The sequence below is a fragment of the Callionymus lyra genome, chromosome 3 (genome assembly GCF_982586985.1).
Source record: "Callionymus lyra chromosome 3, fCalLyr1.hap1.1, whole genome shotgun sequence".
In the NCBI taxonomy this organism is placed as follows: domain Eukaryota; kingdom Metazoa; phylum Chordata; class Actinopteri; order Syngnathiformes; family Callionymidae; genus Callionymus; species Callionymus lyra.
In genome coordinates this window covers 14231866-14258345 of record NC_141820.1, presented here as the reverse complement: position 1 = coordinate 14258345, position 26480 = coordinate 14231866, and the positions used below count along the sequence as shown (strand labels likewise).

The window sequence follows — 26480 nt, the reverse complement described above, 5'->3', positions numbered from 1 at the left end:
GATGTTTCTTGAAGGATTCAGTAGAAGGTTGTTGGTTTGAAATCTGAAAAAGTAACCATTGAGTGTCTGTACTAATACTCGTAGTGAATCTCTCCTTTTCAAATAGTGTCTAAAAAATGTGTTTTTTTTTCTAAAAGTCATTTTTTACATCCTAAGTTGAAGTCATGTAACAAGAAACTAGGGCTGTGTATTGACAACGATCAACAAATATGTGATGTATCATGATACAACTATACGATATATTGCGATCTGTATATTGAGTACTTGACTCTGGTCTTGCAGAATTTACGGATTGACCGTATCCTCTCGTACTCAGTCATCGCCTTGGATCTCGTGGGATTTCCTTTTTCCTGCCAGAAGTTTTATTGCAACACGAAAATGAACATATTGCAGGAACTAGTATATATTTGTAGTATTGTTGAGTACTTGACTCTGGTGTTGCAGAATTTAAATACATGACTCTTGACAAAGTCGTAACTGCTTTTAATTTGTTTCGATACCAAAAATATGTCTAAACATCAGCTTTAACATCTGCTGAAGTCTACTGTATCCTCTCGTCCTTAGTCAATACCGGGATCTCGCAGGATTTCCATGGTAATTTAGCTGCTGCCATCTAGCGGCCGAAAAGTTAAATTGCAACAGAAAAATGTGTTGTACAGCATTAAGCCTGTGAGGAAATTCAATAGCTCTGATATTTTTATCCTGATTTATGGCTGTTCCGAGATTTTACAAATCTGACTCTACCCGGAGCCAGGGTCTCAAGCAGGACAAATACGTTTTTAGCTAAAGGATTTTAAGGTACGTATAAAGTGATGGGAAATTGAATGATGTACTTGGTTGATACTTGTTTGTCACTCTGAGGTGAATAAAAAAAGACCCCTGGGGCCACAACAATAATAAAGTATGAGTTCCTGCCTCCGCCGCAGCCTCTGCAGCTCCACAGCCCGACAAACACGCCTCCTCCGCGGCCTCATCCCTCTGGACGCTCCGCCCCAGGATCCCAACTCTCCGCCTCCTCCTCGCCTCCTACAGCGACTCAACTTCAAATACTTATCAAAGTCGCAGTTTTCCATCCGAGTGAGAACTGAATCCAGGAGAACTTTAGCGACAGGAGTTCATCGGGATGAGGAGCAGCAGCTCGTAGAGAAGGTAAGAAACTCCATTTTCTCTCTGTTCACAGTCAACAGCGAGGACTTTTGTTCACGGCCCCAGCGACCCAAACCCTTCTTTTATGGACTCAAACGATTCTTCTGGGCCGCTTGGTCAACATTTCTGCATTTTCACTGGACGAGGGTATCGAGCTGAGTCTGTTTTTGTTGAACCTTTAACCGAGAGAAGTCACGTTAACTCGCAGCCTGGAGTTCAGACCAGTGACGTCACGCACAGATTGATGCGGGCGCATTTTAAATGTTTTTTGTTTTGTTTTTTTGTCATTTGGGGTTTTAAACGTTTAATAGTACGACAGAGTATGATGGCCACTCAAAAATTGAAAATGTATTTTATTACGAGATAAGTCGTATGAAATACATGTATTACGAGAAAAAAAGTCGTAATAAAATGCAATATAACTATATTGAAGTCGTTTTAAAATTGTGTTTTTGTTTTTATCATCGAGTTTTAAACCAGTGAAAACACTTTTAAATAGTACGAGTATTATAGCTACACAAATAATTTTTATTTTATTTTATTACGAGATTAAAGTCGTATAAAGTACATTTATTACGAGATTAAAGTAGTATAAAGTACATTTATTACGAGATTAAAGTCGTATAAAGTACTTTTATTACGAGATTAAAGTAGTATAAAGTACATTTATTAAGAGATTAAAGTTTTATTCAGTTGCATTTATAACGAGACTGAAGGCAAGTTAAAGTAAAGCACTAATATCAGAATCAGAAAAAAATCCATTTTTTAAATTATTACAGGTTTTCGGATCAGTTTATGTCAGTTAGCAAAAATACAGAAATCTTCATAATGTCGTCTAACATGATCCTAGTAGTGTCTCCTGGGTCTGACCCGTGCACTCCACCCTCACCATTAGAAACACATTGGAAAGACTGCAATTTTCTTTTTTATATGAACTGTTTAAAAAACAGAACATTCTTCACATCCTTTATTGACAATGAAGAAATTAAATTAACACTTTCCTCCAAAAAATACTAGTGAAAGAAAAATTTGAAATAAAGTAAAATATGTGTGAATGCGGTTAGAGACTCCGCTATGTGTCACTGAGCTTCGTCCCAGGACAGAATCGGAATATTCTATTTTAATAGTGTTTTTTTTACTCGTGAAACGTGTCCCTTGTTTCCCGTGAATATTATGAAATTCGTCAGTTTGTAGGTGAAGTACTAAAGTTAATATTTTAAAGTAAACCATTGATTATTTTGAGAGACTGCCATTTTCATGAATTATAGTTAAAGAGCAATTACAAATTATACGAATATGTGATATTTCGCTTAATAATGAAAGACAATATAGTTTAATGTTCAGATAAACAGTTTTATTCAGTAATGCAAACAACAAAAAACAATTCTATGTACTTTTAACAGGTGTTCATTCATACTAATGTTATTATTTCAATTTAAAGTATACCATTGATTATTTCCAGAGACTGCAATTTTCGATTGTCGATTTAACCGATACAATATAGTTATTAAAGAGTAATTACAAATTATACGAATATGTGATACCTCACTTAATAATGACAGACAATATAGTTTACTGTTCAGATAAACAGTTTTATTCAGTAATGCAAACAACAAAAAGTAATTCAATACATTTTAAGTAGATGTTTTCTTAAGGAAACATTGAAAGAGAAAAGGTAAATTATGTCCTTCAATCCATGTTTTATTGTGTGAGATGTCAAATAACTGTAATATCTAATATAAATCTACATTATTTTTTGGGCATGGACAATTTTCACGCGTCTGAAAAGCCCAACACATTTAACACTTTAATGTCTCCTGCATAAGTAACCTGCCTTCATCTTTTATGCATGAGTTTGTAACAACAATCCCAGTTTGTAAATTTCTTCTGTTTTTGTTTTTGTGTCCCAGATTGTCAACACAACTCCTCAGTTTCAGTCGCAGTGGTGAGTCTTTCATCTTGTTGTCGCCACGTGACTAAGTGTTTCCAGTCCGTGTGACGTCATTGGAAGTTAAAGCGTGACTCCTGGGATGTAAAATTGACTGTTAACTGTTAAGAAGCAACTATTTCCAGCTTTTATTTACATGTCAATATTGATGAAGTCGTCCTTTAATTACACCATTTAAAGTGTTTTTTTTTTGTGTGTTTTCAGTGTGTGTGTGTGTGTCGTCCCAGCCATGGCGCGTGGTTGCATCTGCTGCGTTAAATACATGCTCTTCCTCTTCAACTTGCTTTTCTGGGTAATTACAACAAACCAACACAAACACGCTGAGTAAACATGTTCCCCAGATGTTCTCGTGAATGTGTCCGACTCACGTCTGTGATCCTGGTCTGGTTCTGCAGCTCGGGGGCTGTGGGTTGCTGGGCGTGGGCGTGTGGCTGTCTGTGTCCCAGGGTAGCTTCGCCACCCTGTCGCCCTCCTTCCCGTCCCTCTCCGCCGCCAATCTCATCATCACCCTCGGTACGGTCGTCATGGTGACGGGTTTCCTGGGCTGCCTCGGCGCCATCAAGGAGAACAAGTGTCTTCTGCTGAGCGTGAGAACATCGTCTTCATTGATCGTTTTCTCACCTTGTTTTAATTCCTGTCTTTTTTCTTTTTCAGTTTTTCATCGTTCTGCTGGTGATTCTCTTGGCCGAGCTGATCCTCCTCATTTTGTTCTTCGTCTACACGGACAAGGTAACGAGTCGGTCGTCGGGAGATCAGACGTGTTGACAGCTTGATCGTAGGATGTCGACGTCTACACGTGTAAACACTGACATGGATAACAAATCAATTTTTGTTTAGAAAAATGTTCTTTTCTGCTGCTGTTGAACAATGAATCCTGTGTGTTTTGGTCACATGACACCCAGTGGTGTCAATAAAGTTTTTATACTTTATTGACAGCAACAACTTACATGCATTTATGATTGATGAAGGATTGTTACAAGATAGTACAACATTTGTATTAATACGGAAGTGTTTATTTTACTGATGCAGGCTCTTCAATTTTAATAATTTACAAAAAAGAAATGTTCGTAGTATGATTTTGCAAGGTGTACAACTATGGAGCTTTAAAGTAATACACTTGACGTGCTGTATATAAATATAAATGTACACTTGAAACACATTTACTTGCGTAGAGATACAACAGTGACTTGAAGAGTTATACTACAGTGACTTGCTGAGTAATACTACAGTGACTTTCTGAGTAATACTACAGTGACTTCCTGAATAATAATACAGTGACTTGCAGAGTAATACTACAGTGACGTCCTGAGTAATAATACAGTGACTTCCTGAGTAATACTACAGTGACTTGCTGAGTAATACTACAGTGACTTCCGGAGTAATACTACAGTGACTTCCTGAGTCATACTACAGTGACTTCCTGAATAATAATACAGTGACTTGCAGAGTAATACTACAGTGACTTGCGTAGTAATACTACAGTGTTTTACTGAGTAATATTACAGTGACTTCCTGAGTAATACTACAGTGACTTCCTGAGTAATACTACAGTGACTTGCGTAGTAATACTACAGTGTTTTACTGAGTAATATTACAGTGACTTCCTGAGTAATAATACAGTGATTTGCAGAGTAATACTACAGGGACTTGAAGAGTAATACAACAGTGACTTGAAGAGTAATACTACGGTGACTTGAAGAGTAATACAACAGTGACTTGCAGAGTAATACTACAGGGACTTGAAGAGTAATACAACAGTGACTTGCAGAGTAATACTACGGTGACTTGAAGAGTAATACAACAGTGACTTGCAGAGTAATACTACAGGGACTTGAAGAGTAATACAACAGTGACTTGAAGAGTAATACAACAGTGACTTGAAGAGTAATATTACGGTGACTTGAAGAGTAATACAACAGTGACTTGAAGAGTAATACAACAGTGACTTGAAGAGTAATACTACGGTGACTTGAAGAGTAATACAACAGTGACTTGCAGAGTAATACTACAGGGACTTGAAGAGTAATACAACAGTGACTTGCAGAGTAATACTACAGGGACTTGAAGAGTAATACAACAGTGACTTTCTGAGTAATACTACAGTGACTTCCTGAATAATAATACAGTGACTTGCAGAGTAATACTACAGTGACGTCCTGAGTAATAATACAGTGACTTCCTGAGTAATACTACAGTGACTTGCTGAGTAATACTACAGTGACTTCCGGAGTAATACTACAGTGACTTCCTGAGTCATACTACAGTGACTTCCTGAATAATAATACAGTGACTTGCAGAGTAATACTACAGTGACTTGCGTAGTAATACTACAGTGTTTTACTGAGTAATATTACAGTGACTTCCTGAGTAATACTACAGTGACTTCCTGAGTAATACTACAGTGACTTGCGTAGTAATACTACAGTGTTTTACTGAGTAATATTACAGTGACTTCCTGAGTAATAATACAGTGATTTGCAGAGTAATACTACAGGGACTTGAAGAGTAATACAACAGTGACTTGAAGAGTAATACTACGGTGACTTGAAGAGTAATACAACAGTGACTTGCAGAGTAATACTACAGGGACTTGAAGAGTAATACAACAGTGACTTGCAGAGTAATACTACGGTGACTTGAAGAGTAATACAACAGTGACTTGCAGAGTAATACTACAGGGACTTGAAGAGTAATACAACAGTGACTTGAAGAGTAATACAACAGTGACTTGAAGAGTAATATTACGGTGACTTGAAGAGTAATACAACAGTGACTTGAAGAGTAATACAACAGTGACTTGAAGAGTAATACTACGGTGACTTGAAGAGTAATACAACAGTGACTTGCAGAGTAATACTACAGGGACTTGAAGAGTAATACAACAGTGACTTGCAGAGTAATACTACAGGGACTTGAAGAGTAATACAACAGTGACTTGCAGAGTAATACTACAGGGACTTGAAGAGTAATACAACAGTGACTTGAAGAGTAATACAACAGTGACTTGAAGAGTAATACTACGGTGACTTGAAGAGTAATACAACAGTGACTTGCAGAGTAATACAACAGTGACTTGCAGAGTAATACTACAGTGACTTGAAGAGTAATACTACGGTGACTTGAAGAGTAATACAACAGTGACTTGAAGAGTAATACAACAGTGACTTGAAGAGTAATACAACAGTGACTTGAAGAGTAATACTACAGTGACTTGACTACACAAGAACATACTTTGCCTGGAAAATTTAGAAAAGAAAAATCTGCACTTCAGGCAAACGCATCACTGCGACTGTTGACTAAATAGCAGAAATGCCTCTTAACTCTGGTTCAGGTAGAAACTGTCGATAACCCTGCTTCCAACACCTGATCATGTTCTCTGCTCCAGGTGAGTGAAAATGCGTGGCGGGACCTAAAAGAAGGTTTGGTTCTGTACAACACGGACAACAACGCAGGACTGACGGACGCCTGGAACACCATTCAAGGAGAGGTGAGTGTGTTCTGACGTCCATCCTCCGGTCAAGTGCGGCTCAAACTAATCCTCTGGACCTCCAGTGGCGCTGCTGTGGGGTGAAGAGCTTCCACGACTGGCACTCGGCTCTGCACGTGGTTCCGGATCAATGCTGTCAGCAGGTTTTCAACGGCTGTGGACGCAACGCCACCAACGCATTCTGGACCCGGGTGAGTTTTGACATCGCGCATAGACAAGCTATATTATTGATGAATATATGAATAACAACAATAAACATTAGTACATGTACACAGGAACAGACGAGAGGGGAGGGGGTTATGAACACTAATCAAAACATTACATTGTTTACGTTTTTATTGATAAACTGACCACGGTGACCAGGAAGTAGAATCAGAATAAGATCGTCACATTAAATGTAAATATTTATGTAGCTTTGTTAACATGGGCTAAAATTCATAGTGAAACCACTGAAAATATTACACAATTAAACATGAATCCAATTTGGATCAAAGATCTATAGAAAAATGAATTCAAAGAAACGCTTGTTGCTGCCCCTGTCACGACAAGAAGTGACCTCTGTTGGCCCGTCGGCCAGGTGGGTTTAGGACCCCTGATTTAATGGAGACAAAGTAAGGGAGGCTAGATGTTGGAGGGTGCGGGGGTTAAGGTTCCTCTGAACACTGAATCACACTTTTTTTAGGCAGAATATTTTGGAATTATGAACCTCTATCTGGGAAAAACTGCATCTTTACAGACGAAGCCCCTGTCACTCAAAAACAATGTAACCATGGCGATCAAAACACTGTTGAATCAAAGTATTAATTTCTAACAATTATATCAGTTGGTCTTCCGCTTAGTCATTTACCTTAAAAAAAACACGGGTCATGGCATCAAAATAATAGTCGAGAAAGTTCGAAAAAATGAACATAATTCCAAGAAACTAAAATTGGAGGGAAACAGAAAACACGACAAAAAAAAGAAAACAAGGGCCACAGAACGGTTCGTACAAGTGGAGAGGAAAGATCTGACGTTAATCACAGCTGAGAAAACCAACAATTTTGTTCTGGTCCGGATCTATCTTGCATTTGTTCTGGATATTTGCTCTGAATAATTGATCTGTTGTAGGGCTGTGTATTAGCAAGAATACTGCAATATACATCACAATACATGGTCAGCGATAGATGGATGGATGGAACTCTATGTATTGCAATTCTGTAGTAACAAGAATATATTTGTAGTATTGTCGAGTACTTGACTCTGGTGTTGCAGAATTTACAGACCACATGACTCTTAAAAAGTCGTAACTGCTTTTATTTACTTTGAAACCAAAAATATGTACCAATATCAGCTTTAAAAGCTGCTGTACTCACTGTATCCTCTCGTCCTCAGTCATCGCGGGGTTTTCGCCATATTTTATTAGCTAGTTCCTCTAGCTGCGGAGGACACAATGACTGCTGGAATTTTAAATGCAACACAAAAATGAACAAACACTGTAATTTTTTACATATTAAAATATGAACCATGAAGAAAATTAAATATGGTTTGAAGGCAAACATACTTTTTAGATATAGTTATTAATCATAAGTAGTATTTAAGAAGGTGTTTTTGGGGGGGTTTAAGGAAGACATTTCATCAACTTGTTGTCAGGATTGTTGGTTGGGTTTATAACTAGTGTTAGCTCGCCTTCAAATTCAGTCATTTTTTGACGGAAGGAAGGAAGGAAGGAAGGAAGGAAGGAAGGAAGGAAGGAAGGAAGGAAGGAAGGAAGGAAGGAAGGAAGGAAGGAAGGAAGGAAGGAAGGAAGGAAGGAAGGAAGGAAGGAAGGAAGGAAGGAAGGAAGGAAGGAAGGAAGGAAGGAAGGAAGGAAGGAAGGAAGGAAGGAAGGAAGGAAGGAAGGAAGGAAGGAAGGAAGGAAGGAAGGAAGTAGGAGTGACTAGATGATGAAGACAGGTGAAGATGGAGGACTCACTGTGGCAACACCTGAAGGTAAAATGCCGAGATATGTCGACGTGTTTCCACACGTGTGTCACCAGGAGAAGTGAGATTTGTTTCTCCTCCACCTGGTTTTTAACCGCCGGTGTTTCCAGGGTTGCTACGAGATCGTGGAGGGGTGGCTGGACGACAACAAACACCTGCTGGGAACCATCGCCATGTGTGTGCTGGTGATACAGGTGAGGCTCCTCGTCTGCGACTCCAGAACAACGATCTCACCACAGTCGTCTTGTTGTTTGTCTGTAGCTCCTGGGCATGGCTTTCTCCATGACTCTCTACCAGCAGATCCATCGAGCCGGGAAGAAGTTCCGCGTCTGAAGCATCTGTTCCAACGGTTACAGGAAAAATATAACGAGCACATTATTTTTTTAGAAGCCGACTGTGTCGACCCCCACTTTGATTTTGTATTTGCTTGAGTTTAGTTCATGAATATTTGTGTTTTGAAGTGATATTTGGTCTTATAAACTCTGAAGAATAAAGTATTTGGAAGTTAAAAATGTAACTTTTATGTGAGTCATTGTCATTTCTTTGTTTTATATGTACTGTAGATGAACTTTAACCTCACCGTATTGATCGTGAGGGTCACGTTTGGTCGTCATATGATCAATAATCTCGTTTTTTTTGTCAGATCTAAACTTTTCTTTCAGAGAATATTGACACAGACAAGCGTTTTCAGTCCAACTCTTTATTGGTCAGCACTATGAGGTGAGTGATGCACTCGTCACACACTCCAGTGTGTCGTCAACATCTTTGAGGTGAACTCAGGATAGTTGTGTTGTTGTCCCACAAATAAGGGGTTTGGTGTCGTGGATTACAACGATGACACTCTGTCATTTTCGTGGACGACGTTCCCTTTGATGATGACGTAGCGGATGATCTCCTGGTGTCCTCCCAGCTGGTAGATCAGATGCTCCCATCTAGAGATGGACGATGCATTAGTGACGGTTCAAGACTGACTCGCAACACTAACTTTATTTTTCAATCTATTTAAAAAGGAAGCATAGTTTTCACGAACATTCAGAGCAGTAGTAAAAAGTAATTTACCTCTGTTTGTCTTTAACGTTTCATAGTTAAAGACAAAATAAATCATGTTTTTCTAGCGTAAAAAGATGACCTTAATAAGAAATCAAAGGAATTATAACATATTAAATAACTTATTTTAGTTATACTATTGAAAAAAAAGATTAAGGCAGATTTTTTGGGCCAGAAAATATGGTCACGTTTATGATTTTCTTTTTCATTTATTACATCATGATGTCGTATAACTTCCTGTTAAAGTAAACAAAAGAAACGGCGCCAGAATTTACAGATTTTTAAAATTGAGAAAAGGTGGTGGATAAGCAGCTGCTGAACAACGATAAATGTAAGTATTTTTCTTTGTTATTGTTTGCGTATATTAACATAAATTGTTCAAGGTCCTTTATTTGTGTGTAACCGACAGTTAAACGCATTGAGTTCCTTGAGCAAAACTCTCAGCATCACAGTTTAAAAAATTTAAAAGTAAGAACTTTGGTCAAGAACAATGAAAAAAGTTGGTTAAATATCACTATACAGCTTTGAAAGATTAACCACAATAGGAAAGTATAAGATGTATAAAAAAAATGTTGGATAATGTCATTTTAAAATATAAATCCATATATAGTTTAGTGCACAAGAAAGTATAGAAAAATATATAAGTATCCTACATGTAACTAAAGTGAAGTCCAGTGTTTTTTTCTTCATCAGTCTGACAGTCTAACCGTTATATTAGCATAAGTGTAAACAAACTTTTTCAGCAGCAGATTCTTTATTTTAATAAACTTGAGATGTTTAACTCAAGCTACACAACACCAAAAAAACATAAGATACTTTATTGCTTTAGGGATTCAAATGCCTGCTAAGGAAAATAATTGTCATTATTTTTTATTTGTTTTGTTGGAGACAGTTATCAACTACTTCCTGTGAACCAATAGGAAAAATTGGGAACATTTTTTTGTGTGTGTGATACTGAGCCTCATATTCTTTTACTGAATATTTAATTATTGTTTTTATATCAACTTGTTTTTATAATACATTTTCAGAGATTTCTTCACTGGAGTATAAAATCTAAAATTAAAGTTAAATAATGGTTGTTTCCTGTTTGTGCTGTTCACTAGTGATGTGTCGATGAAGCTTCATGAAACATCTGATAAGGTATGATACAGTGTCTTTATTTTAAAAGACCACTAGATGTCACTCTCTGCTTTATAATCTTTGACTCCGATCTACTAATTCAATGAAACCTGACATCATTTTTAAACAGAGAGTGACATCTAGTGGCGTTTAAATATGAAGACACTGTATCATGATACCTCATCAACTGTTTCATGAAGCCTCATCAGCTGTTTCATGAAGCTATTTCTTCCACAGTTTACCGCGGGGCGTTGATGATCAGCAGGTCTCCGTGCTTGTCGACCTCCAGCGAGCCGTGGGTGCGCGAGCGTCCGAGGGCGTAGGCGGCGTTGATGGTGGCGGCGGCGAGCGCCTCCGACATGGACATCTTCATGTTGACACAGGCCAGGTGCATGACGAGCGGCTGAGAAACAAGATGGTGAACGACACAGTAAGGAACGTCTCATGACTCCACATCCACCCACCATGGAGCAGCAGTACGCGTTCGGGTTGAAGTCACTGCCGAGGGCGACGATGACTCCGGCCTCCAACATGTCTCTGGCTCGAGGCTGTGGAAGCCTGTGACACACACACCTGGAAGGTTAAGCACTGAGAGTGTGTGCAGGAGAAAACGTACCGTAGAATATAAGCTGTGGTTGGGAGAAGAACTGCAGCAGTTTGTGCTCCTGCCATCGCAGTGATGCCCTCGTCTGTGACCTCCTCCAGGTGACTGATGGCTAGAGCGCCGAGTTCTGCTCCGAGCTACACAAAAAAAAATACACTTTATAAATGCAGAACCTAAACTATGAGACAGTCCAGAAACATATTTTAGTTCATTTTTCAAGAAAAGTAGGTTTTGTCATCACTTTTTTAGAGGTTTATCATTCTCATCCTTGGATTTAACATTTAATTTGTTGAACAACTAAATCATTTCTATACTGAAAGGATGTGTTTGTTTTTTTTAATAATAGAATTCCAAATTCCTAATTCCAATAATTCAAATATACATTTCCTGAATGCAATGTTTCCTGTGAATTATTGTAATTAAAATAGTAAAATCTGTGTTTAAAAAAAATCGATCCATTTTGGAAATATTCATTTTCATGTAATTAAATAATAATAATAATTTTAAAAAAACCAAAACCTTTTGATATAAATATTATTGAATTTAATTATGCATTAAAATCGAATTCCTCCTTTAATATAAACATTTTTCAATTCATTTAAAAAAATGTTTAATGCTTAAAGAAACAACAATATTTAAATTTCAATTATTGGTTTTTACACTGAAATACTTCCATACTGCATATTACAATTATATATATATATATATATATATATATATATATATATATATATATATATATATATATAAACTAAAATAGACTTAATAAAACTCAGCATACGATCAAATAAAATTTAAAAAAAGTAAAAAAGAAAATGATTTTTAAAGTTGAGTAAAAATGATTCTTGAGTCAAGATGTTTTTTAATTTGATTAAAGGCTGGGCTTTTAGGAATCTTGTGAAATGAGCTCCTTGGTGGAGGTATTCTCTGTCTCAGTGATTTTCTTGTTTAATTGTTTCACTCTTAGATTAGCCCCCTTCTTCTGTGTAGTCATTTTTTGTGACTTATTTTTAATTTATGAAACATTTTATTTTAAACATTATCTAAACCATTTTTCTTATAGTTTTTCAATTGAAAACCATCTAAATCAAGTGTAAAGTGATGTCCAGCATGAAGCTCGAGTCCGACCTGAGCAGAGTTCATGGGATGCAGCTCGTCTCCGTGGAAGTTGATGTTGAGGCCCATGTCTCTCCCGGATCGCAGGATCTGACGCGTGGAGTCGACGTCAAAGACCCCGTGTTCGCAGAAGACGTCGATGTTGTCCACGCACAGAGTCCCCGCGGAGATCTTCTCCCGGAGCTTGGGCAGCTGGACCTGCAGGATGTCCGCCGTGGCCTCGGCAACCGTCTTCCCTCTGAGTCAAAACATTGGAGGTCAGGGGTCATGATCGAGCGACTCACATGAGGGGTTACGCACTTTGGCACAGCGTGGGCGCCGCAGTAGGTGGAGGAGATGTTGATGGGTAAGGATTTCCTGGCCTGGTCTATCACCTCCAGCATCTTCAGCTCCGTCTCCAGCTCCAGGCCGTAGCCGCTCTTGCACTCCACCAGGGTGGTGCCGGCTCGCTGCATCCTGGCCAGCCTGCTGCTGAGGCTCGACAGCAGCTGTGAGGCTGTCGCCGCTCGAGTGTGTTCCACCGTGAAGTGGATCCCTCCGCCGGCCCGGTGGACCTCCATGTACGAGGCTCCTGCCAACTGGTGTCCAATGAAGCAAGAAGGTTCCATTCAGAGGTAAGTAAGTAAGTAAGTCATTTATATTTGTAGAGCGCTTTTCCAGACCAGGGTCACAAAGCGCTTAAACAATCAAAACAATATTAAATAAAGTATATACTTTAAAGGTCAAGATAAAACTGATAACACAACAGGAGTTCCATAAAATCAAGGAAAAGCCTGAACAAATAAAAATGTCTTAAGATGTTTCTTGAAGGAGTCAGTAGATCCATCAAGCGCAAAGTGTGTACACTTAGTTGTAGTGTTGTAAGAAAACATCAATACATTTAAAATGTGAACAAAATAATTCGTTTTTTCTTCTTTTTTTTTTTTTACAATTGACATTATTTACTCTTGCAATTTTATCTTCCAGCAGTAATTTTGTCTTCCACAACTAAAGGTATAAAGAAAACCCTGGGAGATATTCAGCGTCGACTGAGGACAAGAGGATACAGTCGCTTTTAAAGCTGATGTTTGGACATATTTTGGTTTCAAAACCAGTGAAAGCACTAGTGGTCTGTAAATTCCGTGAGAACACCAGAGTCAAGTCAAATATCATGATACATAAATCCAGATTCTTGCCGATACGTATCCCTAGGATTAAAGGCCAATATTCGAAATATCTTACAGGTCTGAATTTTAACCCCAGAGTGACCACAACTAGCATTCTTATTGACTAGCTTGTAAGATTTTTGTATTTGCTAAAATTCAGTATTTAAAGAAAAGGAGAAAATTGATTATCTGTCAGACTGTCCATGCATTTAACATGAGAAAATGTTCATTGAAACATACATTGTTTAGTAATTAATTGAAGTTTTTACAACTTCAATTAACAATATTATCCTTTAAAATACTTGTTAAACACTTACTATCGATATATTCAAGTGATGTTTTGGATATTCTTGTGCCAAACCTATTAATAGTAAATATTCCGATGTGAATATCCTCACAGAATTAAAGCAACCGTTTACTAAAAGCACGAGAAATAACTTAACGAAACGAGAACTATTTCAACAAAAGATTAACTTCGTAGAAAACAATGTATTGATGACGTACCTTCATCGCAAACTCGTGCACTCTGTCACCCGCCCAAACTGGATGAGTATGTGCATCAACTAAACCTTCAAATAGACAATAAGTCATCATTAATTACATTTAATCTTCCATGTAAGTCAATAAACAGGTGATCTTACCTGGCAGGACACACATCCCTGTGGCGTCAATCACTTTGTCAAAAGAGGTTTCTGGATACTGAGAGCGAATTGTATCTGTGGGTCCAACTGCTCTTATCAACCCATCTCTGCAATATTTGTATTTTAAAACAAAAGAGCAGAAATTATTGGTGATAATAATTGTTTGAACCAAAAGGGGGCGCCAGATACCAATATAATATATGGGACTCGTTGAAAATAACATGAACGGAATATTTAATTATTCACATTCTAACTTGATTTAAACGAAGTTCATCCACATAGTTTATAAGAGTCACTTACCTGTCGATGACGATGCTTCCATTTTCAATAACGCACAGACTCTGCATCGCGCTTTTAGTGACGTATTTCTCACCATTGCTGCAGACAAGAACCACCTGTTGGGCGTTTTTGACCAGAAGTTTGTAACTGGAGAACATTTTTAAATATATTTTCAGTTTCAATTTTTTTCTCCAGAGAACTCGACTGTGACCCCCGAGTTTTCATCCAGAAGTCCAACAAATATTTGTACAAGAGAGTTGAAAGTGCAGGAGGCGGTGATTCTGCTTGATGAATATTCATGAAGGAGGGAGTTTAGAAAGAATCCTTTCAAATATTTAACTAGAATATTCCTCTAGTTTAGCTACCAGCTAGGATACAAAATATTATTTGTTTTAAAAATGATTTACTTCCATCTTAGGTTGATCAAGAAAAAACAAAACATGGTTGTTTAAGAAATTAATATAACTGGATTTTATTGTATTGATGGACCTACGATACACCCTTATTCATGCAGACTTTTCCTTGATTCTCTGAGACTCCTGTGTTTGTCTCGGTGGTCTCTTGACCTTTTAAGCATATCTTTTATCGGTATTGTTTTAATGGTTTAAGGGCTTTGTTACCCTGGTCTAGAAAAGCACTCCACCTCTTCTGTATCTTTATCTTTAGACTTATATTGTATTATCTTGTTTTTTCTCTTTATTTCTCTTTGTTCTTGTTCTTATTTTATTTTGATTATTTTTTATGAAAAATGGCTGTATTTGCTGTGGATAATTTGGAGAAAAAAAAAAATTTCAATCAATAAAGTTCTACCTTACCTTACAAATATTACTTACTTTACAGCTACACTTAAATTGTTTTGGATGCATCTTTGTTGATTTTACACACTGTGGAATTTTTTTATTTTAAATTATGTTTAAAGGTCAAGCTTCCTCGAAAAGAATTGACTGCAACGATGTCTGGAAGAATGATTTAATTCTGTTTGCAACTTATTGGTGATATACCATATTAAATTTGAATTTAAAAAAAGGAAACTAAATACATCGTTGTGCTGACATTAGTCATCTTTGTATCATGAGCTCCATCATGGACCTCATATCGTGCGACACATAAAACTAGTGCTCAATGTTCAATTTAGTACCATTTCTTGATAGTTAAAAAACAGATTCTCTACTTTACTCAAAACACAACTTTTATTTTAAGTAAACGGATTGAAAGCAGGTTTTTAAGAAAGAGTACATGTTTATTGTGTGTGTATTACAAAGTCAAAAAAAAAATTGGTCTCATAATGTAGAAGGAAAACAACAAACCAGCTTGATAATAATCTTTAAACTGAAAGATCATTTTCACATGGTGAAAACAAAAAGAAAAAAACAACAACATCCAGGTTACACAATAATTTCTTCTTCACTCCCTCATTTCTCCATCTTCCTCCTCTTCTTCTACTCCTCTGATGTACAAAACGTTATTACATCTGCAAGGAAAGAGACAAGTTTATTAGCATCTTGATCCTTTTGACCCGCACCTCACAATAACTCTTTCAAAAGTAGACATACCTGATAAGGAGCTCGCCGAGGTGACCCGACAATGCACCGTCCACGTACTCTTCTGTGTTTGCCAGCTGAAAATGCAACAAGCAATTTAGTATTTCAGTTCAAATTAAAGCAACTGAAATTCCACTAGATTCTCAGATTTGACTATGAAGATTGCCATGTTTTAACAAATTTTGTTACTACATCAATAAAGTTAAAGTGTCCGTTTACAGACGAGATCAAAGGATGAACTTTAGTGTTTTATTTGATTAAAATCATGGGCTAATAATGTCATTAATCACCCGTATACGTTTCATTTCACCTAGAGATGCGTTTGTCAGGAGAACACTGTTATACTTGCCATTATCTTAGACAAATACATTTAATAAATCAGATTTTGTTGTTTCCAGAGACAGATTGAGAACAACCAAGATGGGAAAACCTCTATTCATCACACCTGCATGTTCATGTATCCATCCACAGACACCAGGTAACCCTTGTACTCCATTCCCCACTTCAGTTTCACCATCACTGGTTTGCCCGTCAGACCGTTCAGGAAAGGTTTTGGATTCAGTGGTAAACTCTGAAAAACAGATGAAACAAAAACTTTAACTTCAAACAATGCACAAGAGAAAAACGTCTAAATGTGTACTATATTAAATCGTCACACTTTTGTTTTGTTTATAGCCGTGTGAAAATCCTTGTTGTATTTCTCAACCAAAATCAGAAACTCAAAATAACATTGATGCCTGTGACCGATAAATAATAATATTTATAGTAATATTATATTATAGTTATAGTTTGAGGAACACAACAGTGAACGATCTTTAGTCCAACTAATGAATGGGAAGCTAAATGCTAACCTGCTAACAGGCTGCTATTACCGCGTCACTTATGCAACTCAATGTTTTCCGATATTACAGTAAAGAAGTTAAAACTCACCATTTTTATTGTGTTTAACTACGAGGAAGTTGTTCAAGTTTCTTTTGATATTTCGATATTCGTCAGTGTTGCGTTTGTTCTCTGATCAGCAACACGCTTTACCGCCAGACCGGAAGTGTTTCAGGAAGTGCTTCAAGGAGAGTCATTCATATCATCTGACGCCACCTACTGGTTGGAGGCTGCAAATTCCTCGTCTATAACAAAACATTTCTGGATTTTTTTTTTAATGCAACGTAAATGTTTTTTTAATCTTCTCACTAAAGAATTTAATTATTATATGACTCGTAAAACGTTTATAAAATCTATCGTCGTAAAGCTCTAGTTATAGGTGTTGATGCTATAAATTATCAGACTTATAATTGATCTTTACTTTTAACCTGCGGCTTTTCTTTAGCCTTTAGATTAAAATGTATATAATAAATTGTTTTGTATTTATAAAATGGATACAATATGTAATTATTTGTACATAATAATCCAATAATAAAGCCAAATAAAAAGAAAACATAACAAAACACAGAACATTGGAAAAGAAAACATCTTCTATAATTTTCTACCCTTTTTTTAAACTATTTCTTCAGTTTTTAGTGAATTATCAAATACTTCTACACAGATATCCATATAAATACAAAGTATAAAAGCACTCATAGCAACACATAATATATACAAATGCATATTAAAGTATTGTTATTATTAATAACCTCCGTAAATCCATACAATATAATAAATTAGTTTAGATAAATACCTCTTCCTGCTCAGTTACCATTTGTCTTCTTCCATATACATATTGAGAAATATTTTGTTCCTTTTTTCAAATGATTTTCTGCTTGTATTTGGTTTTTAATTCTGTCTCCAGAGTGCTCCGCAAACTCACTCCACAGCTCGACACGTACATATAACAAATAATTGCAGAGAAACTTGGTATATAAAATATCTTTTTATATGTTTATTTTCCTTCTATATTGTAAAAGCTCCGTTCACCACATGTCACCTTCACCACTTGAGATTCCTTGTGAAAAAAACAACAGATGTTCTGACCGATTACCTACTGAGGCTTTTGTTTGCTGAAATAAAATCCTCACTGAAACGTAAGCTAGTGCTTTGACACGCCTTAGAACCACAACCTGATTTTTCTTCATCGCTCTCTTGTTCATGTTTTGAATATAATTGTGAATCAATGATGTCCTCCAGTAAAAAAAATATTGTTATTTTTGAACACATTACATGTGGCTAGAATTGTTTGAATCCTAACTTTCTTTTATTTTTCTCTGGGGGAAAGAATAAAAAATAACTATTAAGTGTATTTCCAGAAGAAAATGCAATGCTGACCCTGCTGTGCTGTGGAAGTACTAGTAGAATTAGTATTAAGAGAAGAAGATGTGGAATTAGTAGTTAAAGTAGAAGAAATTGAATTAGTTGTAAAAATAGAAGTAGTAGAAAACTAAAAGTAGTAGTAGTATTAGTAGTAGAAGTTGTAGTGGAAGTATTGGTGGAATGAGTAGTTAAAGTAGAAGAAGTGGAATTAGTAGTAAAAATAAAAGTTGTAGTAGTATTAGTAGTAGAAGTAGAAGTGGAATTAGTAGTAAAAGTAGAAGTAGTGGAAAAATAAAAGTTGTAGTACTAGAAGTAGTAGTGGAATTAGTAGTGGAATTAGTAGTAAAAGTAGAACATGTGGAATAAGTAGTTAAAGTAGAAGCAATTGAATTAGTAGTAAAAATAGAAGTAGTAGATAACTAAAAGTAGTAGTAGTAGTAGTAGTAGAAGTTGTAGTGGAAGTATTGGTGGAATGAGTAGTTAAAGTAGAAGAAGTGGAATTAGTAGTACAAATACAAGTTGTAGTAGGATAAGTAGTAGAAGTAATAGTGGAATTAGTAGTAAAAGTAGTAGAAAAATAAAAGTTGTAGTAGTATTAGTAGTAGAAGTAGTATTGGAATTAGTAGTAAAAGTAGAAGATGTGGAATAAGTAGTTAAAGTAGAAGACATTGAATTAGTAGTAAAAACAGAAGTAGTAGAAAACTAAAAGTAGTAGTAGTATTTGTAGTAGAAGTTGTAGTGGAAGTATTAGTGGAATTAGTAGTTAAAGAAGAAGAAGTGGAATTAGTAGTCAAAATAAAAGTAGTAGAAAAATAAAAGTTGTAGTAGTATTAGCAGTATAAGTAGTAGTGGAATTAGTAGTCAAAGTAGAAGTAGTAGAAAAATAAAAGTTGTAGTAGTATTGGTAGTATTAGTAGTAGTGGAATTAGTAGTAAAAGTAGAAGTAGTAGGTCAAAGTGGAAACATGAGTTGAAGATTGTCCCCATTAAAAAGGAATGGGGTAGAAAAAAAAGAAATAAAAGAAAGAGTGGAAGAGATAAAAAAGAAAGCTAGAACATAGACTGCATTTCTGAAATGAGCTGAATTGATAAAAGTTTGAACGGTTCAAATCAGATAAAATCTGTGGGAGGAGAAGCGGCACAAAGCTTAGGTCAGAGGAAAACAGGATCTCAAGTGTGTGAATGCTGGGAAGCAATCACACAACTAGTGTATGAATGCTGGGAAGCAATTACAATTATTGGTCAATTCATCGTGAGATTTAGTTTATTTGTTAAACTGCATTGTACCTACAGCAGTAGGTTCATAAAATGTGTCCCTGGACACGGACACATTTGCCTGGAGGAGTAAAAAATAAAAATGAAAAAGTGATTCAGGACATTCTCTCTGTCTGAGTAACTCTCCTCCTCTCTTCTCATAATCTCCCTTCATTTCTCTGAAGCGTTCAACTGTAACTGAAACAAGTCTGAGCCTGATCTTTTTAGAATTAAAATCTCCAGCTTCCTGGCATGGAGGGCTGGGTTCTGACCGAAGATTCCTCAGAAATTACACCTGGCGTGTTTGGGATTCCTGCTGCGCTTACATCATTTAGCCCAGATTTCTTCTCCCGCTGCCTCTTGAGCTGCCGTCGCCCTCCCTGTGTAATGAAGCAATCTGTCAGTCAGTGAGCATGTCAGGGGTGGCATGTGTGTGGTGGTGTATGATGGAAGGTGTAAGTGTGTGTGTGTGTGTGTGTGTGTTAGGTGCGGTGACTTATTGACACCTACAGTTGTGTAACTCTCTCTCTCGGAGCCTTTTCTTTTTCCCTCATGGTCTAAAAACAGTCACGGTTCCTAAAGCGAGTCAGAAATCTTTTTTAATTTAATTTTATATTTTATTCATAACCTCACTTTGCTGTGAACTTAGTGTGAACTTTTGTAATTAAGTAATTAAGTAAGTAATTTTTATTTATAGAGCGCTTTTACAGACCAGAGTCACAAAGCGCTTAAACAATCAAAACAATATTCAATAAAATATATACTTTAAATGTCAAGATAACATTGAGAACAACACAGGAGTTCGTTAGGATGGATGGATGGATAGATAGATGGATGGATGGAGGGATAGATGGATGGATGGAGGGATGGATGGATGGATGGATGGATGGATGGATGGATGGATGGATGGATGGATGGATGGATGGATGGATGGATGGATGGATGGATGGATGGATGGATGGATGGATGGATGGATGGATGGATGGATGGATGCGAATAAAGTGCGATCTGTCATAATCACTGAAAAATGAGAATAAAAAGTTACTTTTACTTTGATATATTTACTAAAAGCCAGTACAGTCCATTTCAAAAGTTCTCAAAATGTAAAAACAAGTGCAAAACTACCAAAACTATGATCGAAAAATCTTTTTTTTTTATTTTGACCAAAAACATGAGATTTCCCTAATGTTTGGATGATCCTACGTACACTATAATTAGCATTACCATGTCATTATTTTTACATCAAATATTAAAGTATAATCTATGGTATATCAATGATGTATGTCATATATTGTTTGTTATTTTTATGTATTTGATCATAAGAGATCAGTTAATGTGAATCACAAATTGATTCATTAACTTCTGTATTTTTTTTAATTTATTTATTTTATGAATGTACAGTGATTCCAGCAGCCTTTAAAGGTTATTTTTGGACACATTTTGGTTTCAAAACAAATGAAAGCATATGTAAATATTTACAGTGTTTGTTCATTTTTGTGTTGCAATTAAAATTCTATCCGCTAGATGGCAGCAGTCATTACGTCAGTAGACAGTAGAAACTGGTGAGATCCCGTCGATGACTGGGGACGAGAGGATACAGTCGACTCCAGCTGCTTTTAAAGCTGATGTTTGTACATATTTTGGTTTGAAAACAAATGAAAGCATTTGACTTCGTCAAGAGTCATGTGGTCTGTAAATTCTACAACACCAGAGTCAAGTACTCGGACAATACTACAAATATATCCTTGTTACTACAGTATCATTTAACAGAAGAAACTTGACTGAACATCAATCATTTTCAGCTTTTGATCATATTCCCGAAAAAAAGCCGGTTGGACGTCGACCAAAGCAAACCTATCCCAGTGTTTGTGTTTGTGTCTGATCGTCTGGATGATTTATTTTCCTGCTTCCTATGAGAACAATAGTCTTCACTTTGTAGCTTCTCCAACTTTCAATCAATTTATCTAACGCCGGTTCAGGTCAGGCACGAACACGCTCTTCAAAAGGTTGGGTTTACACAAGCGTTTGTTCCTCCAGGGAGACTTGGAGCTCCTTCAGACACAGAGAGGAAAGAGTCGTCGTCAGGACTGGACGTGAGCAGGTGTGACGGATCTCAGCCTCTGATTGTTGGACGGTGTTTAGATGTGCAGAGATCAGGTCCTTGTCCAGTTCTCGCTCGACAGCCAAGCCTGAGCTTTGATGGGTTCGCTTGATTTTGACCCGAACCAGCAGGTGCAGATCTGTGTTGAGAATAGGAAAAAAAACAAGTTATTACCTAGAGTAGGAAAAGAACTGCATCAGCCAACCTTCTTATCTAATGCCATGAAAGTCAATGGAATCAGTGTATCAGAATATTGAATGGTTAAATTTCCATTTATTTCTTTTTTCATTTAAATGAAATATTGTTTGGTAATAATTGAATTACCAAATTAAAACCATACATTCAAAGTTTTAATATGTTTTTATTGAATAATATATTCCTTTTAAAAAATAAATAAATAACGAATTACAAAAATCTAATATTTAAAAAAATGTTTATTTTAACCTAAAGTTTGATATTCAAATTCGAATGATTCAAAAATAAAAAATTGATTATATATTTTTCACAAGTAGCCTTTTAATTCAATTTCAAAAGTATTGGCGCTAATATACAAACATTTCTTAATCGAATTTAAAAGGCTCTGACTAAAAGAAAAATATTTTTGAATTTTTTGAATTAGTATATCAATGTGTAAACACAAATTTAAATTACCATTTGTGTGATTAAAGCTCTTCCTTTTAATATAGAAATGATTGAATTCAATATTTAAAAAAAAAAAAATTCCATGCTTGAAAAAAAACATTTCAATAAAAAGAAAAAAAAGGAGAATTTACACAATGAATTTTTCCAATTACAATAATTAATTGTATAAGTAGTGTTTTAAATTCACTGTAAAATGTCTGTAAAATAGTGCGTCCAGACAATACTGAATTTAAAGGCTACTAAAAAATATTCATTTTTAAATTATTAAATTAAAATATCAACCTGTTTTAAAAAAACAACAACATTCATTCTGAAAATATCTGTTTTTTTAATTGCAGGTTTTGAAAAGAAGAAAACACGTTTAAATATAGAAATGACTGAGTTAAATTATTAAAAAAAAAAATTATTAAACAACATTTCATTAAAATTCAAAGTTTCAACATTTCAAAGTTATATTCAACTGTTAAGTATTTAATTACATTACATACGTCACCCATAATTATGATAAACAAGATTTGTTCTGTTGAATCAGATTAAAATGTTATTTCAAAAAGCTTAAAAAAATAAGCTAATAGTTGCGTTGGTCTCTGCCGCGTTAGTCTTGGATGCCGCCCTCTGCCGGCCACCTGAGCTTCTGCACTTCATCCCAGACTGGAATGTTCCTTTAAGTCTGTGGACGAGCGCGCGTGGGCGGAGCTGGTGTCACTACTCACAAATAGATGTTCGGACCTGAGCAGGCAGCGAGTGAGACACGCTGTTATGAGGACCTGAGACGCATCACTTCAGGGGAGTCCAACCTACAGACGGAACCAACTTTATTGACACAAACCCTGCGGACAATGATCGCTCCTGCGCGTGTGTTTCTGAGTGAAAGAGAAAGTCCTCACTGGACCTGAACCTGCGCACTTCTGCCTGAGGATTACACCTTTTTTTTATTATTATTATTATTATTCTTTCTTGCATATTCTGGATTACAGCTCAAGTATGTCACTTTTAGTGGTTGTCGCTGGTCTGGTGGCGTTGACAGCTTCAGGTCAGTATTCATGTGTGTGTGTGTGTGTGTGTGAACCTTCATCAGTGTGTGAGCATCAGAACAAGTGCAACGACTTTTATTATTTTACACTTACACTATTGGATAAATAGATCAGTTTCTCTTATTAAAATGAACGTCAATCACTTTTTTTTTTTTAAGTTTTGTTTCTTTATCGTTTTATTTTGAAAAAAACAACAAAAAAAACACGTGATTAAAGCGATTCGATGTTTTGATGCCACAAAAAATAACCTTATTTAATTATATATTTAAAAAATGGATCAACGTTTTAAAAGAAAATTAGCTAATAATAAAAAAAAAGTTATTTATTTCATCATCTCGTCATGAAGACTAGTAACTAGTTATGGTTAAGTACTTTTATATGTCGACTAATCTAAATGTAGTTTATCCTCGTTATAGTGGCACAACATGAGAGCTTTTGTGTTCATGTCTGACCCTCGTCACCTTCTCACCTCCAGACAAGTGATACATAAGAACTTCCCTTTAAAAACAAAAGCTATTTTTTTTCTCTCTCTAAAGAATCTTTATAAATAAGGTTGAATTATTCCTCTGTTTTCTCCCCCAAAAGTACGAGTCTATCTCCGGGATCTTTGGCAAGGATCAGTGAGCCTCTGCTCCAGGTCCTGTATAATAGATCCAGGGTAGAAAGATGACACTGTGGACCTCGGGGGGGGATTTTTTTTTTTTTTTTTTTCCTTCTCTCTTCGCGTCTGGAAGGCGTCTGAATGCTGCTCATCCTCTCAGAGCTGCCAAACTTTATCTGTGTCAGAGTCCACGCTGGCTGCAGTCTGAGGCAGGCAGGTGCACAAAGGCTCCATTATCCCGACTTTGCATAACGTTTCCGATCGCGGTAAATCGGTTGACTCGTGTAAACACTCGAATCACAGGCAGACCCTGAGCCACTGGGGTGTGCATGAGGTCTGGAACCAGAGTTCAAATCTCAGAACCATCTAAGGTTCGATAATATTTGTATTACAGCTGGTATTAATTGTATTAATATTAGTATTACATTCTAATCTTCAGATAAAAAACAACAAGCAACAAGATGTTTATCTATTTGTATCAATGCATATTCGCTTGTATGCTGATGATGGTGTTTTGTATGTGTTGGTCGTGATCATGAATGATTTCAGATAAGGACAGAAATTAATCTCAAGAGTTAAGTGTTTTTCTTATCTTGATTATTTGTTATAAGTAAACTAGCGTTTTGATGTGTCGAGAGTCGCAGGTTACTTGTTACAATGTTACTTTATAGAAAATACAATGGGTTTTTTTTCAAAATGAAATGGATCTTTATAGATATAATACAAGAGAAATTATTTATATGATTCTTTCTTTTCCGTGTGGTCTTGGACCGGTACTGGTTTTGGCCTCAGCTGTCAATCATAGAAAAGTTTTTAAGACACACGTCACATACACAAATTAGGTTTTTGAATTTATATTTATGAAAACAGTTATTTCCATTGAATCCCATCACAAAAATGTCATTATTAATTTCGTTTCTGTTGTTTAATTGTATATATTATTATATTATTATAAATAATTTTGTCAAACTCATGGCCCAAGGGTTCAAATAAGTCCTGCCAAGTCATGTTATGTGGCCAGTTCGGATGGTTGACTTAAATCAAATTCATGTTTGTGTTTATATTGTGACCTAAAAATATGTGTTTAAGATGAGATAAGGATTACGAACGTCAATAATTATACACAGACTAGGTCAAACGGAGATATACTTAAGATAAATCCAATAATAATAAAAAATAGTATCGTCTTCCTGTTTTGAAAATTTTGTTTGTACGGCGACTTAGACCCTTAAATGATTTTGGTCGCCTGTGTTTTTATTGACACCCCTGATATAACGATACAAGTTGTGTTACGGGGGTGGTTAATCCCGCCTTAGATATTGAGCTAGCATTGCTATTGACTAGCTAAACAAATCAAGAGTTTTTCTTTTCTGTTGTTTTTCTATTAACGAAAAACAAACAAATCATGTCGAAATGTTGCTTGAGACCTTGGCTCCTGCAAGAGTTTGGGTAATATCATCTGCATTGTGTAATCTAACTTAAAATATATTTGTCACAGATTGATGAGGCTTCATGAAACAGTGTCTTCATTTTGAAAGACCACTAGATGTCACTCTCTGTTTTATAATCTTTATAATCTCTTGGATCTACTGATTCGATAAAACCTGACATCTTTTTGAAGCAGAGAGCGACATCTAGTGGTCGTTCATAATGAAGACACTGTATCATGATACTTCATCAGATGTTTCATGAAGCCTCATCACTAATAAACAGTGTCTATGCAAAGGCTAGATCTTCTTCATGTCACGGCCCACTGGGTCAGACTTGTTCCCTCATAAGGATTCCTCTGGAGGTTTCCTGGGAAAGACTAGTGAAGAGTCTGCTGCGTCACTTGGGAATGTCTGGGTCCTCGGGAGCCGCTGAAGTGTATATTGTTTTAGGATATGAACCAACATCCTGTCTGTGTCTGGAGCTCCGTTTATAAACTCTCGTCACATATTTTTCGCCTCCACCCTCAGGGTTGTCCACGGAGGTGTCCAGGGTCGGCGTGGCCCCTCGCTGCGAGAGCCGGGCCTGCAACCCCCGCATGGGCAACCTGGCTCTGGGTCGCAGGGTTCTCACCCAGACGGTGTGCGGTAACAACGGCACGGAGCTCTACTGCGCCTACGGGGACCCCGACATCAACCTGGCCTGCGGCGCCCCCAGGTGCGCCAAGTGCAACGCCGGCCTCCCCCACCTGTCCCACCTGGCCGGGGCCATGTCCGACTCCTCCTTCCGGCACCCCAACACCTGGTGGCAGTCGGCCGAGAACGCGGCGTCGGAGACGGTGCAGCTGGACCTGGAGGCGGAGTTCTACTTCACGCACCTGATCCTGGTGTTCCGCTCGCCGAGGCCCGCCGCCATGACCCTGGAGCGCTCCCAGGACTTCGGCAGGACCTGGAAGATGCTGCAGTTCTATGCCAAGAACTGTAGCTCAGCGTTCGGCGTGGAGGAGGGGAAAGGAGGCAAGGAGGGAGCGATCTGCACCTCCAAATACTCAGAGGCGAGTCCCTGCAACCGAGGAGAGGTGAGTGCGTTTCATTCTGGACCAGATTATTCCAGTTTAAACTTAAATTATATCACAGATTTATGGAAAT

General features: G+C 36.8%; 4 protein-coding genes across 5 annotated transcripts in view; 2 read left to right on the top strand and 2 right to left on the bottom strand.

The window, feature by feature from the left end:
- The first annotated feature begins 1005 nt into the window (after positions 1–1005).
- On the top strand, positions 1006–9057 carry LOC148083346 (tetraspanin-9). 2 transcript variants are annotated; one of them, XM_087786539.1, is made up of 9 exons: positions 1006–1149; positions 3057–3091; positions 3299–3386; positions 3490–3681; positions 3749–3823; positions 6480–6581; positions 6647–6772; positions 8651–8734; positions 8802–9057. In XM_087786539.1, the coding sequence occupies exons 3-9, from the start codon at positions 3324–3326 to the stop codon at positions 8871–8873; spliced, it is 714 nt and encodes a 237-aa protein (XP_087642665.1). In that variant the 5' UTR covers positions 1006–1149; positions 3057–3091; positions 3299–3323; the 3' UTR covers positions 8874–9057. The 2 variants fall into 2 exon arrangements, with proteins under 2 accessions (XP_087642665.1, XP_087642666.1); XM_087786540.1 differs by having other exon boundaries at positions 3057–3095.
- A 180-nt stretch (positions 9058–9237) lies between these two features.
- On the bottom strand, positions 9238–14703 carry amdhd1 (amidohydrolase domain containing 1). The gene is made up of 9 exons (XM_087785727.1): positions 14513–14703; positions 14213–14319; positions 14076–14140; positions 12727–13004; positions 12439–12664; positions 11323–11447; positions 11171–11264; positions 10949–11109; positions 9238–9472 (listed from the first exon to the last, which is right to left on the bottom strand). The coding sequence occupies exons 1-9, from the start codon at positions 14647–14649 to the stop codon at positions 9367–9369; spliced, it is 1299 nt and encodes a 432-aa protein (XP_087641853.1). The 5' UTR covers positions 14650–14703; the 3' UTR covers positions 9238–9366.
- Positions 14704–15662: 959 nt separating this feature from the next.
- On the bottom strand, positions 15663–17075 carry snrpf (small nuclear ribonucleoprotein polypeptide F). The gene is made up of 4 exons (XM_087785726.1): positions 16963–17075; positions 16478–16603; positions 16045–16109; positions 15663–15962 (listed from the first exon to the last, which is right to left on the bottom strand). Exons 1-4 carry the CDS (start codon positions 16963–16965, stop codon positions 15896–15898), a joined length of 261 nt encoding a protein of 86 aa, XP_087641852.1. The 5' UTR covers positions 16966–17075; the 3' UTR covers positions 15663–15895.
- Positions 17076–22996: 5921 nt separating this feature from the next.
- The window catches only part of ntn4 (netrin 4), a 35939-nt gene continuing 32455 nt past the window's right edge, over positions 22997–26480 (top strand). Inside the window, exons 1-2 of the mRNA XM_087786538.1 lie at positions 22997–23302; positions 25863–26410. Of these exons, the coding sequence (XP_087642664.1) occupies positions 23254–23302; positions 25863–26410 (597 nt within the window). The 5' untranslated portion in view covers positions 22997–23253. The remainder of the gene's footprint in view (positions 23303–25862; positions 26411–26480) is intronic.

Bases quoted from the DNA above. Each gene is read 5' to 3' on its own strand.
- LOC148083346 (XM_087786539.1), top strand. From the start codon at position 3,324: ATGGCGCGTGGTTGCATCTGCTGCGTTAAATACATGCTCTTCCTCTTC. The intron at 3,682-3,748 runs GTGAGAACATCG...TTTCTTTTTCAG, and splicing joins ACAAGTGTCTTCTGCTGAGC to TTTTTCATCGTTCTGCTGGT. The intron at 6,582-6,646 runs GTGAGTGTGTTC...CTGGACCTCCAG, and splicing joins GGAACACCATTCAAGGAGAG to TGGCGCTGCTGTGGGGTGAA.
- amdhd1 (XM_087785727.1), bottom strand. From the start codon at position 14,649: ATGTTCTCCAGTTACAAACTTCTGGTCAAAAACGCCCAACAGGTGGTT. The intron at 14,320-14,512 runs GTAAGTGACTCT...CAAATATTGCAG, and splicing joins GGAAGCATCGTCATCGACAG to AGATGGGTTGATAAGAGCAG. The intron at 9,473-10,948 runs GTAAACTGTGGA...GTCCATCTCTAG, and splicing joins CTGATCATCAACGCCCCGCG to ATGGGAGCATCTGATCTACC.
- snrpf (XM_087785726.1), bottom strand. The intron at 16,110-16,477 runs GTGTGATGAATA...TTGCATTTTCAG, and splicing joins ATGGATACATGAACATGCAG to CTGGCAAACACAGAAGAGTA. The intron at 15,963-16,044 runs GTATGTCTACTT...CTTTCCTTGCAG, and splicing joins CTCGGCGAGCTCCTTATCAG to ATGTAATAACGTTTTGTACA.